The following is a 16,687-nucleotide window of genomic DNA, read 5'->3' on the forward strand; positions in this document are numbered from 1 at the left end:
AGAAAGCCGATCGCATGTTCATCATGGACATCTTGGGTATGTCTTTGGTTGATTGTCTGTTCGGGTTTGCCTGGTGTAACGTTCACTTGCTCGGAGACATCGGGCGTACGGCTGCAGTGTGGAGAAGCCCCCTCGCCCAATGAACGGCCATGAAAAGCGACTGCCTCAGAACGTTCTCCGACGGCCGTACAACTCTTCCAGAAGTCAACTCATGAACAATTGAAATCATCAGACACCCTTCCCAAGTCCCGTCGACACCCGGACCCGCCAATTCTCCCAGGCCACTCCGCGCTAAATCCCTCTATAAAAAGCTGACGTCCGCCGACGCTGCGAGCAGTTCTCCAATGATCGCTACCGCCGTCCAAGCCAGGGTAACCTATAAAGTGAAGGACGGACCACCGTTATGGTGGATACGATCAGAGACTGATTACCTCCATATAATCGCCAAGACCGGGCATTCTACCCGGTACTAGGTTTCATGATTGGATGACATCTCATCTCCCGTGCTTCTATGATTTATGTCAATATACTGTTTTTCCTCGACTCTTGTGGTTCCTGTTTTCGTCCGTGGAATTGCTTGTCTCCGCCGTATTTGAGCGTTGTTTTCCGGCTGCTAGATCAGTCGCATGAATGTCGAGGGTTCGGATTCGAATCCTAGAGAATACATGCGACCAAATGGATGGGTGCACAGCCTTTTGCTGGGATATTGGGGCTATCGTAGACTATGCCTCTTCAACGGGCTACTAAGCGTCCTGTCCTTCCTACCACTCTCGGTGCCAGTGTCTTCCGTTGCCTGCTCTCATTACACATCTCTCTTCATCCTTCCTGATTCCGACTTCCTCAATCCAGCAACCACACAATGTCCGGCAACTTCCCAATGACCTCCTCCATGATCCTATTCTCCTCTTCCTCGGTCTTACTCCTGAACTGTGATGTAGACGCGCTCTTCCCGGTGTTATTTACCGTTGGTGGTGGTGCTACCGGTGCTACCGGTGCAACCGGTGCAGGTTTGTCGAAGATCGAAAAGTCCCACGGGTCTGAGGATGTACTGGGTGGCGCTTGAATGTCTGATGAGATGACCGGATGAAACTTTGGTTGGACCGGCTGTGGTATTGAATTGATGGGTTGTGGTATTAGAGGTGGTTTCGATGCATATGCTGGAATGGTTACTGGGGGTGGGGGTTGCTTGCCCTCGTGTGTTTCGACCGTGGAGATAGGGGCGAATGGCGGTGGTGTCTGCCTTTTTGCGCTCATCTGTAGTGATGGTCCTGGTGCTGATACAGGCGCAGGTAATGAAAGCGGTATCGAAGGCGCCGTCGATCTTGCGGGACCACTCCCCAGCAGGTCCAATTGCCCCAGATCAAACAGCGAAGAAGACCCTGGCGGCACCACATGCTGCTGCTTTGCAGGCGTCGCCAGAATATTCACCTCTAGCCCCGTGTGGTGTTCCTTTCTCGATTCCTCGCGTTCTCGAGTGATATCTTCCTCTCGCTTCGGAACAGCGACCTCCTCAGTCGATCCCCACTCCCACTCGTCCACCTCCCCATCACCAACAGCAGGCGGACTACTCGCCGTCCTCAGCATCATCTCCGCCTCCGTTTCCTTTAAGCCCTCCATTACCGGTACAGTAGGCACCCTGGGCTGTAGCTGCTTCCTCAGAGCCTGTACTGGCGCCGGCGCAGTAGTCATACTCCTTCTCCTCCCATGCCCTACAGGTGCGGGTGCCGGTACATCATTCCACCCAAGCCCGATTCCCAATCCACCACCTACATTCCCTCTTAAATGTCCACTCATTCCTCTCACACGCCGCCATCCGTCGACAATTCGTTCACATTCCGTCTTGATGTTCGAACCGGCCCATTTTGGTGGTGCGCGGTCGTAGTGGACGGTTGTTAGGCGGTACCACAGTGTCCGAGACGCGGTTCTGGAGAGTGGTGGTTCTGGAGGTTCGACCGGCGCTTCTGAGGGTGTCGGGAATATTTCGGCGAGCAGAGCTGTGATTGGGAGTGTAAACTCAAGTTCAGTAGGTTGTGGCTCGGGAGCAATGAGTGCCGGGGCAGGAGTGAAGTCCTCAAAAGATTCGTTGGCTGTTTCGGAGTTGAAGTCACCGAAGTCGTCATCATCCTCGTCTTCCACACCTTCGGCGGGTGTGTCTGTCGAATGCGCACTATTGTCTTGAACTGGAAGAGCGGGTTCCGCGTCCGATTCTGGCAGTTCGTTCACTGGCTTATCCGTATGTTCCTCTGGCATAGGCTGTTCCTGTTGATCGGGATGTGCGCCATCAGTCTCCTCTTCATCTTGAAATCCCCAACTGTCCAGTTGCTCCTGATTTGTCTCATCAGGCCCTGTCTGTGTCTCCGCTCTTTCCACATCAACATCCCCCGTATCTCCACCATCCATATCTTTCAGCTCTCCGTCTCCCTCGTGAACACCAGGACCAGCCCAGCCATCCTCCTCTGCAGTCGTCCAATCAGGCACCACCCCTTCGATCCCCCTGATCCCCGCAGCGGTCGCTGGTGTTGACCATACGTCAGCAGTATTGAATGCAGCTTCATCATCTGCCCAAGGCGATTCCATCTATTTACAGCTGGATCATTGGGGTTTTTGGTTGCGGTGTTTCGGTGCTGCAGTCACCCGCGTCCGCGGTGCGCGTTCGCCGGGTCGGCAGTTTGGGGCCGTGGGAAAGCGTAAATCGGGATAATGGGAGGGAACCCTTATGCTCGACGAACATGGGACTTCAACAATCTGATATACCACGGTAGTCATACAAAAGCTGCAACCTTAGTAAAGCACGGGCATCCCTGCATACTGATGACTCAGTCTCGAAGCCGGGCGACCCATACTATTGGTGCCGTCTCAAACGTCGCGGGCTTTAATCATCTCCGTCCAAAACGCGCATTCACTCTTCATCCTCATCCTCCTCCTCCGTCAACTTATGCCCCAACTTGATCGCCTCCCTCATCTGATAATGTCCCTTCCTCATCTTCATAAAAACCTCATGCTTCGCCTTCTCCTCTGGACTCTGCGGTTCGTCCTCTTCCCATGCCTCACCCCCCTCTCCCTCCTCATCCACCTCCATGCGTTCCACTGTTGCGTTTCCGATGGGCGAGTTCCATTGCGATGGGGATTCTTCGGCTTCACCGAGAGACATTGGAGGGAGGTCGTCGTCGTCTAACCCCATCGCGTCGATTTCGTGGGGGTCGAGGCGGCGTTCGTAGGGGGTTTTGGGTTCGGTGATTTTCATTGTTGAGGATTTTTGTTGTTCGGTTAGATACAAGTTTGCTTCGTCCCACTATGGTTATGGTCAGTCAGCACTCACCCTCCTCATCAATGTAGGGGTATTTGTTGGTACCTTTAGTCTGGGTGTATGCCCCGCAGCACCACCAGTGCCGAGTGGGACGGGCGGCTCATTCTCCACCACTTTCTGGAAACTCAGACGGCGGTTTGTGAGTGGTGGGACATTCGCGGATGAGCGGCGTCGGGGAGGTTTTGCGTTAAAGGTGGTGTTTGTTTCGAGGGATGCGTCGGGTGGGGTTGTGGTTGAGGTAGAGGAGTGAGCGTTTTTGAGGATTGGGACGGGGTGGATGACGCCGGAAGAGGATGGAGGGGCGTTAGACATTGTCGATTGAGTCGTTCGAAGTGATTGAATGGTAACGAACGGGATGTATGCTGTTCTGTTTGATGGTCGATGGTAACGTACTGGTGTTCCCCAAGCTGTACCCCTCTGCGAGTTTGGAACTAGCCCTGCAATCCTGGGCAAAAAAAGTGCAGCGTCTCGAGAGTTGAAGCTCAAGCAAATCCTTCACCGAAGAATTCAGCGTGATCGATCTGGCTCGCCGTTAAGGTTGTGTATGTCAACAGAGTCTCTTCTATTTGCCCATCTCCTCGGAAAGTCCGTCAGACCATCCAATCACCTGTCTCGGTTGACATTCGTGCTGACCAAGACCTTTACAGGCCCGGCTAACTTGACTTACACCCTCGGCTCATCTTCAACACTTTCTTTATTGTATACCATATCAGATCACCATGACGGCACCAATCGCCGTACCACAGAGCAGCATATCGAGCTCCTCCCCCGCGACCTCCTATACAATCAATCACGAAAACACCGCCGGCCTCCCCGAATCCGCCTTCGAAGGCCCCGAAAAGCTCCTCGAGGTATGGTTTGCGCCATCACCCGAAGACTGTCCCTCCGGTAAAGGCCTCAAAACCGTCGCGCGCAAAGATTGGGAGGGAATGCTCGACCTTGTCAACTGCAAAGTCCTATCCGTGATCGAGAACGACGAGGTCGACGCATATCTATTGAGTGAGAGTTCGATGTTCGTATTCCCTCACAAACTCATTCTCAAGACTTGCGGCACGACGACACTCCTGATCGGTCTCACTCGCCTTCTCTCCCTCGCCGCGTCCGCCGGCTTCACCTCCTCCCAAACCCCTTGGCGCGTCTTCTACTCCCGCAAGTCATTCATGTTCCCCGATCGCCAGCTCCCACCACATAAATCCTGGCACGACGAGGTGGAGTATCTGGATAAACATTTCGAGGGCGGAAGCGCGTATCACGTTGGGAGAATGAACGGAGATCACTGGTTTTTGTATATGACGAGCCCGGGGACGAGTGCTGCTACGGGAAATACGGCAACGAGGACCGTGGGATTGAAGGAGGGGTTTGAGGATGAGACGTTAGAGATTTTGATGACGGACTTGTGCGAGAGGCGGGCACGACAGTTTTACCTTCCCGACGGCTACTCCTCGACCGAATCCGAATCGGACGGACACGCGCTCGGCACAACTTGTTCCTCTCAGACTAAGATCGACTCCATTTACCCCACGAGCGAATACCCCGACGCACGCGTCGATTCTTATCTTTTTACGCCGTGTGGGTACAGCGCAAACGGCGTCGTCCCCACACCCAGCTCAACGGGATACTGGACCATCCACGTCACCCCCGAACCTCACTGCTCCTACGCCTCTTTCGAAACCAACGTGCCCACCAGCCCTACCTCCACCTCACTCGCGACAGTCGAGAAAGTCGTGGAGATCTTTGGCCCGGGCAAGTTTACCTTGACACTCTTTGAGGCGAGAGGGGTTGAGGCGGAGAGAAAGGGGAGTTTGGGGGTTGATGAGGTGAAGGGGTATAAGAGACGGGACAGGATTGTGTATGAGTTTGAGGGGTATGATTTGGTGTTTTTGACGTTTGAGAAGGAGAAGTAGAGGGGGCGAGCGACGCGAGCCTGGAGAACGGAGTTGCTGTGAGGAGGGAAGTGGGCATGAGAGGTAGACATGAGAAAAGGGCTACGAACTATATTGCATTTGGAGTTTACGTTGGAGTCGCGATCGAGGGAGGACTTGTATCGGGATATCTTGGGCATAATACACGGTTGACCATCATCAACAGCGCATCAATTACTGGTACGGTATGGATCATACGTGCTGCGCCACTCTCCCCTGGGCGCAGCACATATTTCCAAGGTGCGACGGAACTCCTCGATCACCGTACAAGAAACAGAGGTTCAAATCAACAATGACCTGTCGAAGAACCATCCAACGAGTCTGCGCTCGAACCCTCCTCGCTCCCTCCCCCACCCTCGCGCGACCCTTCGCCTCCACGGTACCATCACACAAGGCACCACACCCCCTACGAATCCGACAAAACTTCGACGTGAATGACGATATCGAGGTGGTACAGGCACAGATTAAGAAATTGACGGGAGAGACGTTGCCGGATGCGGTGGCGTGGCAGGCTGTTACGCATAAATCTTTTGCGCACGGGAAGGAAGGGTATAATGACAAGTTGGCGTTTATGGGTATGTGGTGTGTTTGTGTTTGTGTTTGTGTTTTGGTGCGATGAGCTGATCGGGTGTGATTTTTGGATAGGTCGACGAGTGTTGAAGTTTCACCTGGCTTTGCAGCTCGCTAGTAGAGAGTCTTCGAGGCCCAGTGCTATCAACAACAAAGCGATCGAGAGCGTCACCTCTGCACGATTGGACAACGCGACAAAGGCCAGCACACTCTTCTCCGTCGCCCAAAACATGGGTCTCAATATCCAAGACGTGATGAGATGGAAGCCCAAGCAGACGGGTGATCTGGAGTTGAGTGGTGTGAAGGGTGTTGTTGGAGATTGTTTGACTGCGATGATTGGTGCTGTGTTTATGACGAAGGGAGGACAGGCTGCTGAGGAGCTTGTGGTGAAGAAGGTTTTGCCGCACATTATTGGTGTTGGGAACCCCAGGCAGTCGAGCAGGAAGCAGGTTGAGGCATGATGTGGATACGGAGCTGGAGTGTAAAGTAAGGAGGGAGATACTAGATTATGGAATAAGATACTACCTTCTGAGATTACTCAACCCATCCCACCACAAACCCTCTCATGAGGCCAAAACAGCCCCAGTATCGTCATCCTCCGCCCCCCTCGCCAAATGATCCCTAACACTCTGCACCTTCTGCTCCAAACTACTCGCCTTATCCATCCGTGTCCCGATGCGAATATCGGTCGCGATTCGGGGACATCCCATCTCGTGGACCGCTTCGTGACATTTCCGGATGGCTTCGCAGACTTCGGTAAAGTCGCCTTCGAGGCCGGTGCCGTAGCCGTGGAGTTCGTATTTCAGGCCGGATCGTTCGAGGATTTGCTGGCCTGGAGGAGCGGGGGAGGGTTAGAGACGGAGAGAGAGAGAGAAAGACGGATGGAGGAGGGGGAGACGTACAGCGCGCGATATAGGCGCCGACTGACGGGGATGCGGTGCCCATTGGGACGAGGCAAAAGTCGGCGGTCTGCACGGCGATCAGTCACGGACGCAGTGACGCAATCAAATCTTCCGTCTTACGCAGTTCATTCCCATCGTGTGTCGTCCCCGGCTGTGCAAAATTCTTGACGTAACTTACCTGGAGCTTGGCTGTCCTGCGACGCCGGTGTTTGTTTACGCGGGGGGGCCTCGCCTTCCTTGACAACAAAAACACTACACCAAGCAGCAGCATTCATTCCCTCTCGAGAGCATATATCCCCTGTGAAGCAGCTGGACTGTTCACACGCACGCTCTGTTGTAGCCAAGATGGCCGACGAGCTACCTTCTTACCTCGATAACACTGCGAGTACGGCCTACCGCTGGGGGGCAAAGGACTTGAATGAGTCCACCAACCATGGGACTATTGAGGACTTCGACGTCGGGAATGACACAAGTTTCAATTTCAAAGGTTCAATCATAATCGACGGCGCTGACCATGCATCGCTAATCATTGTCCAACAGATTATAAACTCGACTCGGCCAAACTCGATCGCGTCAACAAACTCGCTCAAATCCTCGACGGAATGAAACCTCGGAGCACGACAGACACCCGCAAAGTCTCGAGTACCTCGAGCGCGAAATCAGATACCGCACTCCACGCGGACCACGCCTCGCTTCCTCCCCGGAGCGCGACATCTACCCCCGTCCAGCGTGCGTCCTCCCAACAGTCTCAGCACTCTCGCCAGCAAAGTCCTCCACACACGGCCGAACAAACCCGAACCCGGTACGATATCAGCCTCGACACCATCCACTCATCCCGACCCTGCTCGAGCGTCCGCATCTCCCCCGCCCTCCGCCACGACCGCTCGTTCCTCGATGCAGCCTCAGATACGACCCACCAAACCGGACTGACATCCCCCTCCACAACCCGTCACTGCCGCAAAACAACCCACGAACCCGCGCCCGTCTCCCTCGAAGAACTCCCCGAAACGGAAGAGTTCGCGAGCGCGAAAAGCGATGGCGTGAAAACACAGAGAGATAGAATGGGAAGTGAGGGTAGTGCGGCGCCGTCGTGGACGAGTTCGGTAGTGAGGGAGCATTTGGATGAGATGTTGCATGGGTCTGAGCACATCCCAAGTATTACTGTCCCAAAACCACCGCCGGTGTTCCCGGATACAATGTCTCGCAGTGCGCCATGGGGCGGTATTGAGAAGATGAAAGCGGCACTTGATTATCCCTCGCAGTCTGGGGTGGAATCGGAGTATGCAGGCGATGTAGACGAAAGTGAGTGGCAAACTACTATCGACACCACTCAGAGAAACGGAAGCGGGGAGGGTCCATTCTCGAGTACGCCTAAACACGGTGAACGAGCGGGACTTGGGCTTGTGTCTGGAGTTGAGGATACGCCGATTCGCCAGGTGCCGCGTGTTACACCGAATACGAACTCGACTGTTAAGGAGCAGAGGAGTGCTGGGGCCAGGTTTGGGAGTGATGTCGTCTCACCACATCAGCGCCGACCGCGGAGTCCGGGTGAGACTTCTCGGGCTGATGCGACATTGGGTGCTGGCGAGATCGGATATTTGATGGAGGATGACGTCTCGCAGGCCCCGGTGAATGAATCGGAACTTTGGGAACGGGATGTGGAGGAAGAAGATGAAGAGAGGGTGGTGGAAGATGAAAGGGACGAGAAAGTGAAAGAGATGAAAGACGTCATGGATAAGTTGAGCAAAGAATGCGATCGCCGTGGCGCCATCATCGATGACCTCGTCGCGAACCTAACCTCCCTGACCCAACAACCCCGCCCCGCGCTGCAACCTAGCCCGGAGCAGGAAGCAGAACTCTGCGCAGCGAAAGATGAGATTAGGGAGTTGAGGGAGATGATGCGTGAGATGCTCCAAAGTCAGAAGTTGAAGGAAGAGGAAGAGAGGATTAGGGTTTTGAGGGAGGATGAGTTGACGAGGGAACGGGCGAGGGAGATGGAGAGGTTGAGGAAGGTTAGTGCGAGTATGAGGAGTGCGAAGGAGGGGAGGAGTCCTGTGATTGAGCAACAGCAGGACGGGCAGGAGGAGTTGGAGGATGAGAGGGATGCGACGGAGAGTTTGCAGGAGAAGATAGGGAGGTGGAATGAACTGCTTTCAACGCCGTTGCCGCTTGGACGTGAAGGTGCTTCCACTTCAGCACGGAAACCAAAGTCTCCGACGCCGAAGTTAACGGCTCCAAAGTCACCGTTGCAGCGTATCGAGAATATCCCACTTCAGCAGCGTCGTGCGCCCTCTACCCGAAAAGCGCCCTCGCCTATACCTCCACAAAACACCTTTGACCGCCGTGGTTCAGAGGAGAAGGATATTTGGTTGGAGACATATAAGAGGCAGTGGGCTGAGCACGAAGCCGGGAGGCAAGCTGCTGAGAGCAGGATGGCTGAGTTGCAGGAGTTGTTGAGGAGAGCGGAGACGGATATCAAGGAGTTGAGGGCGACGAATGCGGCTGCGCAGGCTGCTGCTGTCGCTGCCGAAGAACAGGCGCAAGCGATAAGGACGGAAGCTGCACGTGCTGCGTTCCTCGCTGATACGAGGACTGCTGCGTCAGCAGTGGGGTGTGGGCCCGCTCATGACCACCATACGCGACCACTCACACCCGCTGCAATGCCCGACGCCAACGAACCAGGCCTAACCCGCGAAGACAGAATCTACTACCGCCTCCAACTCTACAAAGTCGATCGCCTCTGCTCCAACGAAACCGGCAACATCCTCAAAAACATCCTCATCCAACTCGCCACGCCCCTCGACGAGCTCCCCACCTCTATCCAACGTTTACGAAACAAGTTGGTGGAAGGGAAGAGGTTGAGGAGGTTTGCGGAGGATGTGCATGAGTTGGTGTATGAGGGGGAGCGGATGGCGGAGGGGAGTGTTGAGAAGAGGTGCTTGGGGGAGATGGTGGCGAGGGTTGGGAGGTTCGTGAAGGTTGCGGAGAAGGAGAGGGAGAGGAGGAGGGTTGGGAGTGGACGGTACTAGTTATCGCAGAAAAGTGAAGTTGTTATGGGAATCGGGTCGAGCATTGTTAGTGGCGTTCATGGCCATGGCTGGTTGGTATAGATAATGGTAATATCTCTAATGCGTTTTTACGCCTCTCATGCTCTGGTTCAGTCCCTATTCCGACTTGGCTGCCATCTCCGAATGCTAACTTCCCTCACCTTATACCTCCCCAACACCTCCCCCAACGTCTCTCCCTCAACCTCACTCCCCACCGGCGGAACCTCCACATAACACGAAATGACAGTCTTCTTAACCTGCGAACACACCCGATTCGTTGAATGCAATACATGCCACGGCCTCCTCTCCTTCTTCTTCCTCTCCACATCCCCCTCATACGAAGGATGTGAGTACGATGGGATGATCATGATAGCGAACTCAGCGTGCGAGAAAACGGGACCACGGCGGTAGAGGAGGTAGTCCACCGCGAACTTGACACCGGGTTTTACGACCCAGCCGAGGGAGCGGAAGTGGTGGTACACCACATAATTCAGCATGAACGGATCATCTGGTGGCATCACTCCCGCCACCCTCGGGCTGTATGCAGTTCGGAATAGTGGGAGGAGCTGGGATCGAGGGATTGGGGCGGAGGTGGAGGGGTCGAGGATAGTGAGGGTGCCGAGGGAGTGTGCGAGGAAGAGGGATTCGGGGAGGGTTAATTGGAGGCGTTCGAGGTTTATGAGGTTTCCGTTGCTGTCGGTGGGGTAGGTGTATGCGTCCTTCTCCTGCTCAATCGCCTCTTCATCCACCTCCTCCTCTTCCTCATCCTCATCTTCTGGTAGTGGCACCTCACCTCTCTCCTCCCGCAGAATCCGCTCGCGTTCCTTCTGCTCAGCCTTCTCCCTCTCCTTCTTGAACTCCTGCCGCGCAGCCCTCCGTCTCGCCGTAATCTCCTCCGAAGTCAACTGTTCGTCCTGCCCGATCTCTCCAACCGCTCTCCGTGCCCTGACAAACCACGTCGGCTCACTCCTACTCAACGTTCCCTTCCCGAAAAATCCCTTGAACCACAATCCATCACCACCGTTCGAGACGTCAACGTGACATGACCGTGATTCGGGGTGGAAGGTCGCGGTGAATGCTGGTTGTGTTGGGGTGGAGGGGAAGAGGTATGCGATGATGTAGGGGATGTAGGAGAGGGGGTTGTGGAGGTGTAGTGGGGGGAGGGGTGGCAGAAGGGTGTAGGGAAGTGGATCGGCGTAAAGAAGGTGGATATTTGGGCCTTGAGGGATTCGTTTTTTTACTTCCTCGGTCATTGTTGCAATTGATGGAAAAAAAAGAAAAGTTCAGCTTTCACGTCGCCGTCGAGGTTCGACCTTCACACGATTCAGGCACGCGTACGCAAACTTTAAATTTCGTCCTCTTCTCAATTTCACCACCCCAATGATCCTACAAACCAAATGGTAAGTCCAAACCCTCATCAAATCCGCAATCACAATCATGGAGGAGACATCTGGAAAAGCCCAATATGATGATATGTGTCTACACATCGTTGCTGGAAGAGAGGGACGTCTAGACAACGGACCTTTCAACAAAACATGTCAGCGCATTAACTACAACGGTATCTGATTTATTGGGTTCCTTTTCCAGCGGCTTGTGATTGCGGATCGATAGTTTCATGTTCTTGTGAGGATGAGAGCTAACATCGATGAAGTGTACAGTGCTTTCCTCCTGTCTTCAGTATTCTTGTGAACCGTCAACTAGTATAGTCAATGAATCGTTCTTGCAGATATATCGTGTCTATCCCGTTCCAATTGATTCACTCCTCCTGAACCTCCTCCCAATCTTGTCACCGCATCACTTTCTTCACCTCCTTACAAACATCCACCCCACCTCCTCCCATCAAACACACATAACTCCCCTTCCCTGTAACACACTTCGTCTCCCCCGCAAAACGACACGGACAATCCTTCGGCGCGTCCACACATGCCATCGTATCCGGACATACGTATTTATCTAACGGGCAGTTGCCTACAACACATATGATCCGTTAGCATTCCCGTAAGAGAAGCCCGTGGAGGAGGGCATGGGAGGAAAGGGATGTGGTACCAGCTTCGTGTTGACGTTTGTACCATTCGACTCCGCCGTGAGCTTGCTGCTGTTGTTGCTGTTGTTGACCGTGGTGACCGAAGAATTGGTCGAAAATGTTGCCGAATTGTGCGGAGGCTGTTGCAATAATCGTAGCGATTACGACGAAGAGAAGGGGTAGCCGAGTCATGACCAGCGAATCCAGTATCAGCCTGTAAAGGTAGATGCGTCGAGGTCAACGACAGTATTGCGACGTGTCGTATAGTTTTGATTTAATTCCATTTTGCGGTTTAATTCATCTGCACGACCCCTTACTCCAGAAATCTACGATACACCAACCTTCGAAAGCTCACCACCAAGAAGAGAGCACCCTGCCATCCCTCACGATGTTCCCTCCCAGATTAACCTCTATCTTCCGCACCGTCGGCGCTTTCACTTCCCCCTCCGCTGCCGCCCCCTCTCCCTTTACCTCCCTCTTCAACCCTCTCGGTCAAATCCGTACAGCAACAAAGCGTGCAGGAGGTAGTACCAAAAACAACCGCGACTCCGCTGGTCGAAGGTTGGGTACGAAGAAGTTTGGGTCGCAGGAGGTTAGGTCTGGGAATATTATCATCAGGCAGAGAGGGTCGAAGTTCCATCCTGGAGAGAATGTGAGTCTCCCTCCTTAAACCCCAGTCTTGGTCTCGCGCCACAATTAAGCAGGGACACTGATTGAAGGATACACGATACTAACATAGCAGCTATAGGTCGGTATGGGCAAAGACCACACCCTCTACGCCCTCGAACCCGGTTTCGTTCACTTCTACCACGACCCCAAATACCCGAAGCGGAGATTGGTTGGGGTCGTGTTTGAGCGTGGACAGACACTTCCTTTAGCAGAGGGTGAGCCGAGACGGAGGTTGTTGAGGATGGCGCCGTGGGCTTCAAAGAAGGATATTAGGGAGAAGGAAGAGGCGTCGAAGGCGGCGAAGGCGGCGAAGGCGGATGCGGGAGTTGAGAGGATTCAGGCTTGAGTGTGAGTTCGTTTACGGCGGGGAAAAAGAGGAAGACTGGAGCGTGGTTCTGTTACGCTGGACGCATATATATGAGCGTGGATCGATGACGCGAAGTAGCATTTTGCAGTATAACTGTGTAAGGATGGGAGCTCGACGAGGCCGTACGATGCCAAAGAATTGAATTTGAAAGATATCCTATAACCATGCACGTGCGATCTCCACAACCAGACCGCAACAAAAAAGAGAAAACGCCAGTTCCATTAAATGCCCAATCCCCTCCCCTCAAATCAACCTCCCCAAAATCAAACTCTGCACCAACCACTCCACCTCAACAACCCTGTTCCCCTCCTTCCCCTTTTCCTTCTCGTCCCCAAGTCCAGCCATCTTCTTAATCTTACTCGCTTCATCCTCTTTCCCCACAATGATATAATCCCATCCCTTCGCCGCTTTCCGTCGTAAATGCGCACCAACTGTCTCCGGATCAGGAGCTTTATCCACCTTCGCAGCGCCCATCGCATACGTCAAGAACTTATACACTTTCCTCGTTTCCTGCGTCCTACCCTTCCCCGTAACGATGAGCACGGACTTGTCATCCAGCAATCCATGCTTTTCTGTAAGCCGTTCGAAAAGATTGATCCCGTCGATAAAAGGTGCGACTTGCATGGATCGACATGCTCCGTGGAGGTAATCTGAGTCTCCGGCTGGGAGGAGGTAGGTTTGCCAATCCATCTTTTCGCCAGTTTTGATGCAGTCTTTGATGAAGCGGAAGCTGAGGCATGGAAGACCTAAAGCAAGGGCTTGGAGGTATTTGATTTTCCGGCAGTATCGATCTGCGATGACACAGGCGAATTTGTGGCCTTGGATGTCGGCTCGGGGCACCAATGCTGCCTTTGGTTTATCGTCCGATAACGAGTGATACAACTCGTCGAGACCAATCTCGAGGATGCGGCCTCCGTGAAGACGGATATCTCGGGTCACTTCGTCCCTGGCTGCATCGTCCCCGGAGAATGTAAGCGCGAATACACACCCTTTGAACAACGTGCTGACTTGTGTCGTAAATCGCTGAACCATGGGACTCATACGGCGTGCGTGATGATGACCAGTCGATGGAAGTCTCCGCGGTGGAGTGGAAGCTGTGGAGTAAGGCGACATTACAGTAGGCGTGGACAGAGTTCTGTCCCGAAACTGCTTGAACAGCTTCGGGGTGAGGATGACCCGCTCGATTGGGACGTCGAACGGCTTCTCCTTCTCGTGACGTCTGACGGTGACAACGTTGTTTCCGGAGACATCTGCTCTCCTGGGCGTGCTTGTTTCCACCCGTTTCAACCCTACCACTGTAAAGAACGCTTTCCCGTGGACCTCAATGTCTAACCGCACGACATCACCGACATGCATGTCCAACGGCTTAACCTGATGCTGCTCAACGGCAATCAAAGGCCCCGTACCCGTAACATCATTCTCATCATCGAAACGGATCCAGACATGGTTAGGTTTGCATTCGACCTGATGGTCCAGGATCACCGTCCCGGTGTAATAGTTCCGTGGGGTACCCCTGAAAAGGGCAAACACACGTGTTGAATGGTCCTGCGATTGAGGTCGAATGTCCGTTTTGGGTGCAGTCTGGGTAGAGGTAACAGACGTCGACCGATCCCTGGCCCTCCATCCTCGTGAAGATTCAGATTGGCTAGGGCTCGTCTGTCCGTTATCGACAATTTCTTGCACAGCAGCAGTGGTATCGTCTGCACGCGATACTTCCTCTTCTTCCTCCACCCTTGCCAAAGCTTCCGGTGCTGCCCTTCTCGGCGCCGACTCGTCTGGGCCTTCTGGCTGGCTACTCATAACGATACGACTCGTTGTCCTCTGCCTCTTTGTTGATCGGACAGGCGGACTCGGCGTACCTGCTAGGGGCAGATGAGGATGAACAGGCTGGAGAGGTGGACGGTTATGGGAATTTTGGAGACTGCCGTCCATGACTGAGGAGGGTACCTCCAGTGTGTTGGATTGATGGGGTTGACGCTTTCGCTTCGTACCGACCGTAACAGGTGAATACCGCTGCAGAACCGGACTGGGAGCCTGGCCCGAGACAACGAGAGCTACCGGTGATGCTTCCTCTTCCTCTCCCACGCCAGGAGGCGTGGGCATGGCCTCTTTCTGTGGCGCACGATCTTCGCCTCGCTTTGGTATTGGCCCCGGCAACTGTGGCTCGTCTTGCGACATTTGTGACATAACCACATTCGCCCGTTTCCTCATCGTGGCCGGCATAGGCGTAACCTCCTTCTCCTCCTCTTCCTCATCCTCGTCCGATCGATCCTCCTCCGACGACATATCCTCCGCTTCAGAAAGCGAGGAAGATTCATCCCCATCATCGTCACCGACGAGCGGCGGTGGTTCAGGGACATCGAAGCTCAAGTCTGCCGCTCTATGTGCGGGGACTGTCAAACTGTCTTTCCTGGTTCGTACTGGCGAAGGTGTCCGGGACTGCGACCTGCCCTTGTCTTTGCCGTCGCTTGGGGACGAATCTGCCGGTGCGAGTGCACGGTGTTTAGGTGGTGGAACAGGGGTATCCATAAAACTCGCCCGTCCACCACCAGCACCTCGCAACAAACTCGGGGTATCATCCAGAAACGGGGTCTGCTCAATACCCTTATCGATCGTAAACGGCGTAATACCCTGTAACATCCCTCGCGCATGCAGTGCCGGTGTGGTAGGCGACAAGTTAACAGGTACTTGCGTGGGGTCATCCGTCCGGATCATCGTTGTATCATCCATCGATGCACTCATGATAGTGTTCTCGTCGTCCGTGGTAGTCTTAAACGATGCTTGTTGTCGTAGGGATGGCTTCTTTACAGTTTCCGGCACCTGAATCGAGAAGCGCAGAGAAGGAGCGGAGGAATCCATCGTATCCACATCCACCGCGGCCCCACTTCCTTCAACTTCTAGCCCAACCGGATCCGTAACCGGCTCATCCAACCTCGCAACGGGCTTCGGCGCTCGTAGTGCTTCAAACATGTTCCGGAGCTCCGCTTCTGACAAATCACGCTTCCTTACGGGCGTGTCATCCATGAAACTATCCGATTCTGGGAGTTCCTTGTCCTTGGATTTAGGCGCGGCTTGGGTTCGTGATCGGCGTTGTTGGGATTCGTGGATGGGGATATAGGTCGATACTCGGCCATTAGGTAGGTCGGGGGAGTCTTGGGAGGATTGGAAGAATTGGGTGAGGCCGGAGGGGGAGGAGCGGAGTTTAGGTGGCCCCTTCATGACGGGAGATGGTGCGATGAAGGGAGATAGAGGGTTTCGTTGGATACCGCAACTGGTTGAGGCTGCTAGTGGGGCGAAGCGGCGAGAGGAGTCAAAGTCGGCTTCAGGGAGTTGTGACTCGCCTTGATCGTCGGGCAGGAGGCCGTCTTCGCTGTTCAATGTAGTTCTTCTCCGTGAGATTACTGTTTGGGTTCTTTGTGTTTGTGTATGCTCCAATTGTGATTGGGAGAATTCTAGGTTCAGGGAAATCTGTTGATCCGGGTTCCCGTCTCCAGAAATGTTGGATCGTGTGGGCAACGTATCGTCATGATACGAACCATCTATGACCTGTGTATCCCGTTGGCTGATTGAGACTGCTGCTTGATCAGGTTCAGCTCTGACGAAAGACTATTTACGGATCAGTATGCATTGTAAGAACCATGAGGGAAAACACAAACATTGCCCAGCAACCCCGCCTGAAAGCGGTTGATCACCGACGCATCAAGCGAATCTTCAGCAGCTCGTCCATTGCTCACCATCCTATACCGTTCATCCCAAAAACCGAGTGAAATTCAACAATGGTGTTGCCTCTGTTGGCCTTCTCGAACGCGTACATATCGAGAGCTTCCCGAGCGTCCAACGCGCCGCATGCGACACCGCTGCAAGCCGATGTACGACCCTG

The 16,687-nt window shown here is 54.0% G+C and overlaps 10 protein-coding genes across 10 annotated transcripts; 4 read left to right on the forward strand and 6 right to left on the reverse strand.

Annotated features, from left to right (window-relative positions):
* Positions 1–679: 679 nt before the first annotated feature.
* On the reverse strand, positions 680–1,832 carry SAICODRAFT_29666 (uncharacterized protein). Its single transcript, XM_019167467.1, has one exon. The coding sequence runs from the start codon at positions 1,792–1,794 to the stop codon at positions 841–843; it is 954 nt and encodes a 317-aa protein (XP_019025181.1). The 5' UTR covers positions 1,795–1,832; the 3' UTR covers positions 680–840.
* Positions 1,833–2,899: 1,067 nt separating this feature from the next.
* SAICODRAFT_18157 (uncharacterized protein) lies at positions 2,900–3,702 on the reverse strand (the record flags this gene model as incomplete). Its single annotated transcript, XM_019165912.1, has 2 exons — positions 3,353–3,702; positions 2,900–3,292 (listed from the first exon to the last, which is right to left on the reverse strand). Exons 1-2 carry the CDS (start codon positions 3,617–3,619, stop codon positions 2,900–2,902), a joined length of 660 nt encoding a protein of 219 aa, XP_019025182.1. The 5' UTR covers positions 3,620–3,702.
* An 89-nt stretch (positions 3,703–3,791) lies between these two features.
* On the forward strand, positions 3,792–5,211 carry SAICODRAFT_64851 (S-adenosylmethionine decarboxylase; the record flags this gene model as incomplete). The annotated part of the gene is made up of 2 exons (XM_019170102.1): positions 3,792–3,892; positions 3,955–5,211. Exon 2 carries the CDS (start codon positions 4,027–4,029, stop codon positions 5,209–5,211), a length of 1,185 nt encoding a protein of 394 aa, XP_019025183.1. The 5' UTR covers positions 3,792–3,892; positions 3,955–4,026.
* Positions 5,212–5,454: 243 nt separating this feature from the next.
* On the forward strand, positions 5,455–6,263 carry SAICODRAFT_70322 (uncharacterized protein; the record flags this gene model as incomplete). Its single annotated transcript, XM_019170554.1, has 2 exons — positions 5,455–5,804; positions 5,875–6,263. Exons 1-2 carry the CDS (start codon positions 5,522–5,524, stop codon positions 6,258–6,260), a joined length of 669 nt encoding a protein of 222 aa, XP_019025184.1. The 5' UTR covers positions 5,455–5,521.
* A 99-nt stretch (positions 6,264–6,362) lies between these two features.
* On the reverse strand, positions 6,363–6,836 carry SAICODRAFT_34261 (uncharacterized protein; the record flags this gene model as incomplete). The annotated part of the gene is made up of 3 exons (XM_019168347.1): positions 6,363–6,631; positions 6,702–6,768; positions 6,822–6,836. The coding sequence occupies 3 exons, from the start codon at positions 6,834–6,836 to the stop codon at positions 6,363–6,365; spliced, it is 351 nt and encodes a 116-aa protein (XP_019025185.1).
* A 2,525-nt stretch (positions 6,837–9,361) lies between these two features.
* SAICODRAFT_34262 (uncharacterized protein) lies at positions 9,362–9,730 on the forward strand (the record flags this gene model as incomplete). The annotated part of the gene is made up of 1 exon (XM_019168348.1): positions 9,362–9,730. The coding sequence occupies one exon, from the start codon at positions 9,362–9,364 to the stop codon at positions 9,728–9,730; it is 369 nt and encodes a 122-aa protein (XP_019025186.1).
* A 128-nt stretch (positions 9,731–9,858) lies between these two features.
* Positions 9,859–11,001, reverse strand: SAICODRAFT_34263 (uncharacterized protein; the record flags this gene model as incomplete). Its single annotated transcript, XM_019168349.1, has 1 exon — positions 9,859–11,001. The coding sequence occupies one exon, from the start codon at positions 10,999–11,001 to the stop codon at positions 9,859–9,861; it is 1,143 nt and encodes a 380-aa protein (XP_019025187.1).
* A 368-nt stretch (positions 11,002–11,369) lies between these two features.
* On the reverse strand, positions 11,370–12,008 carry SAICODRAFT_213520 (uncharacterized protein). The gene is made up of 3 exons (XM_019166417.1): positions 11,795–12,008; positions 11,556–11,716; positions 11,370–11,519 (listed from the first exon to the last, which is right to left on the reverse strand). Exons 1-3 carry the CDS (start codon positions 11,961–11,963, stop codon positions 11,505–11,507), a joined length of 345 nt encoding a protein of 114 aa, XP_019025188.1. The 5' UTR covers positions 11,964–12,008; the 3' UTR covers positions 11,370–11,504.
* Positions 12,009–12,126: 118 nt separating this feature from the next.
* SAICODRAFT_90501 (uncharacterized protein) lies at positions 12,127–12,977 on the forward strand. The gene is made up of 2 exons (XM_019171700.1): positions 12,127–12,423; positions 12,520–12,977. Exons 1-2 carry the CDS (start codon positions 12,160–12,162, stop codon positions 12,784–12,786), a joined length of 531 nt encoding a protein of 176 aa, XP_019025189.1. The 5' UTR covers positions 12,127–12,159; the 3' UTR covers positions 12,787–12,977.
* Positions 12,961–16,607, reverse strand: SAICODRAFT_70326 (uncharacterized protein). Its single transcript, XM_019170555.1, has 2 exons — positions 16,464–16,607; positions 12,961–16,413 (listed from the first exon to the last, which is right to left on the reverse strand). Exons 1-2 carry the CDS (start codon positions 16,542–16,544, stop codon positions 13,051–13,053), a joined length of 3,444 nt encoding a protein of 1,147 aa, XP_019025190.1. The 5' UTR covers positions 16,545–16,607; the 3' UTR covers positions 12,961–13,050.
* Between the last annotated feature and the right edge of the window lie 80 nt (positions 16,608–16,687).

This window comes from Saitoella complicata (assembly GCF_001661265.1).
Source record: "Saitoella complicata NRRL Y-17804 unplaced genomic scaffold SAICOscaffold_7, whole genome shotgun sequence".
Lineage (NCBI taxonomy): Eukaryota > Fungi > Ascomycota > Saitoellomycetes > Saitoellales > Saitoellaceae > Saitoella > Saitoella complicata.

Excerpts from the sequence above, each read along its gene's own strand:
- SAICODRAFT_213520 (XM_019166417.1), bottom strand. The coding sequence starts at position 11,963 with ATGACTCGGCTACCCCTTCTCTTCGTCGTAATCGCTACGATTATTGCA. Across the intron at positions 11,717-11,794 it reads CAAACGTCAACACGAAGCTG|GCAACTGCCCGTTAGATAAA; the intron begins GTACCACATCCC and ends TATGTGTTGTAG.
- SAICODRAFT_70326 (XM_019170555.1), bottom strand. The coding sequence starts at position 16,544 with ATGGTGAGCAATGGACGAGCTGCTGAAGATTCGCTTGATGCGTCGGTG. Across the intron at positions 16,414-16,463 it reads AGGCGGGGTTGCTGGGCAAT|TCTTTCGTCAGAGCTGAACC; the intron begins GTTTGTGTTTTC and ends ATCCGTAAATAG.
- SAICODRAFT_29666 (XM_019167467.1), bottom strand. The coding sequence starts at position 1,794 with ATGAGTGGACATTTAAGAGGGAATGTAGGTGGTGGATTGGGAATCGGG.
- SAICODRAFT_90501 (XM_019171700.1), top strand. The coding sequence starts at position 12,160 with ATGTTCCCTCCCAGATTAACCTCTATCTTCCGCACCGTCGGCGCTTTC. Across the intron at positions 12,424-12,519 it reads AGTTCCATCCTGGAGAGAAT|GTCGGTATGGGCAAAGACCA; the intron begins GTGAGTCTCCCT and ends TAGCAGCTATAG.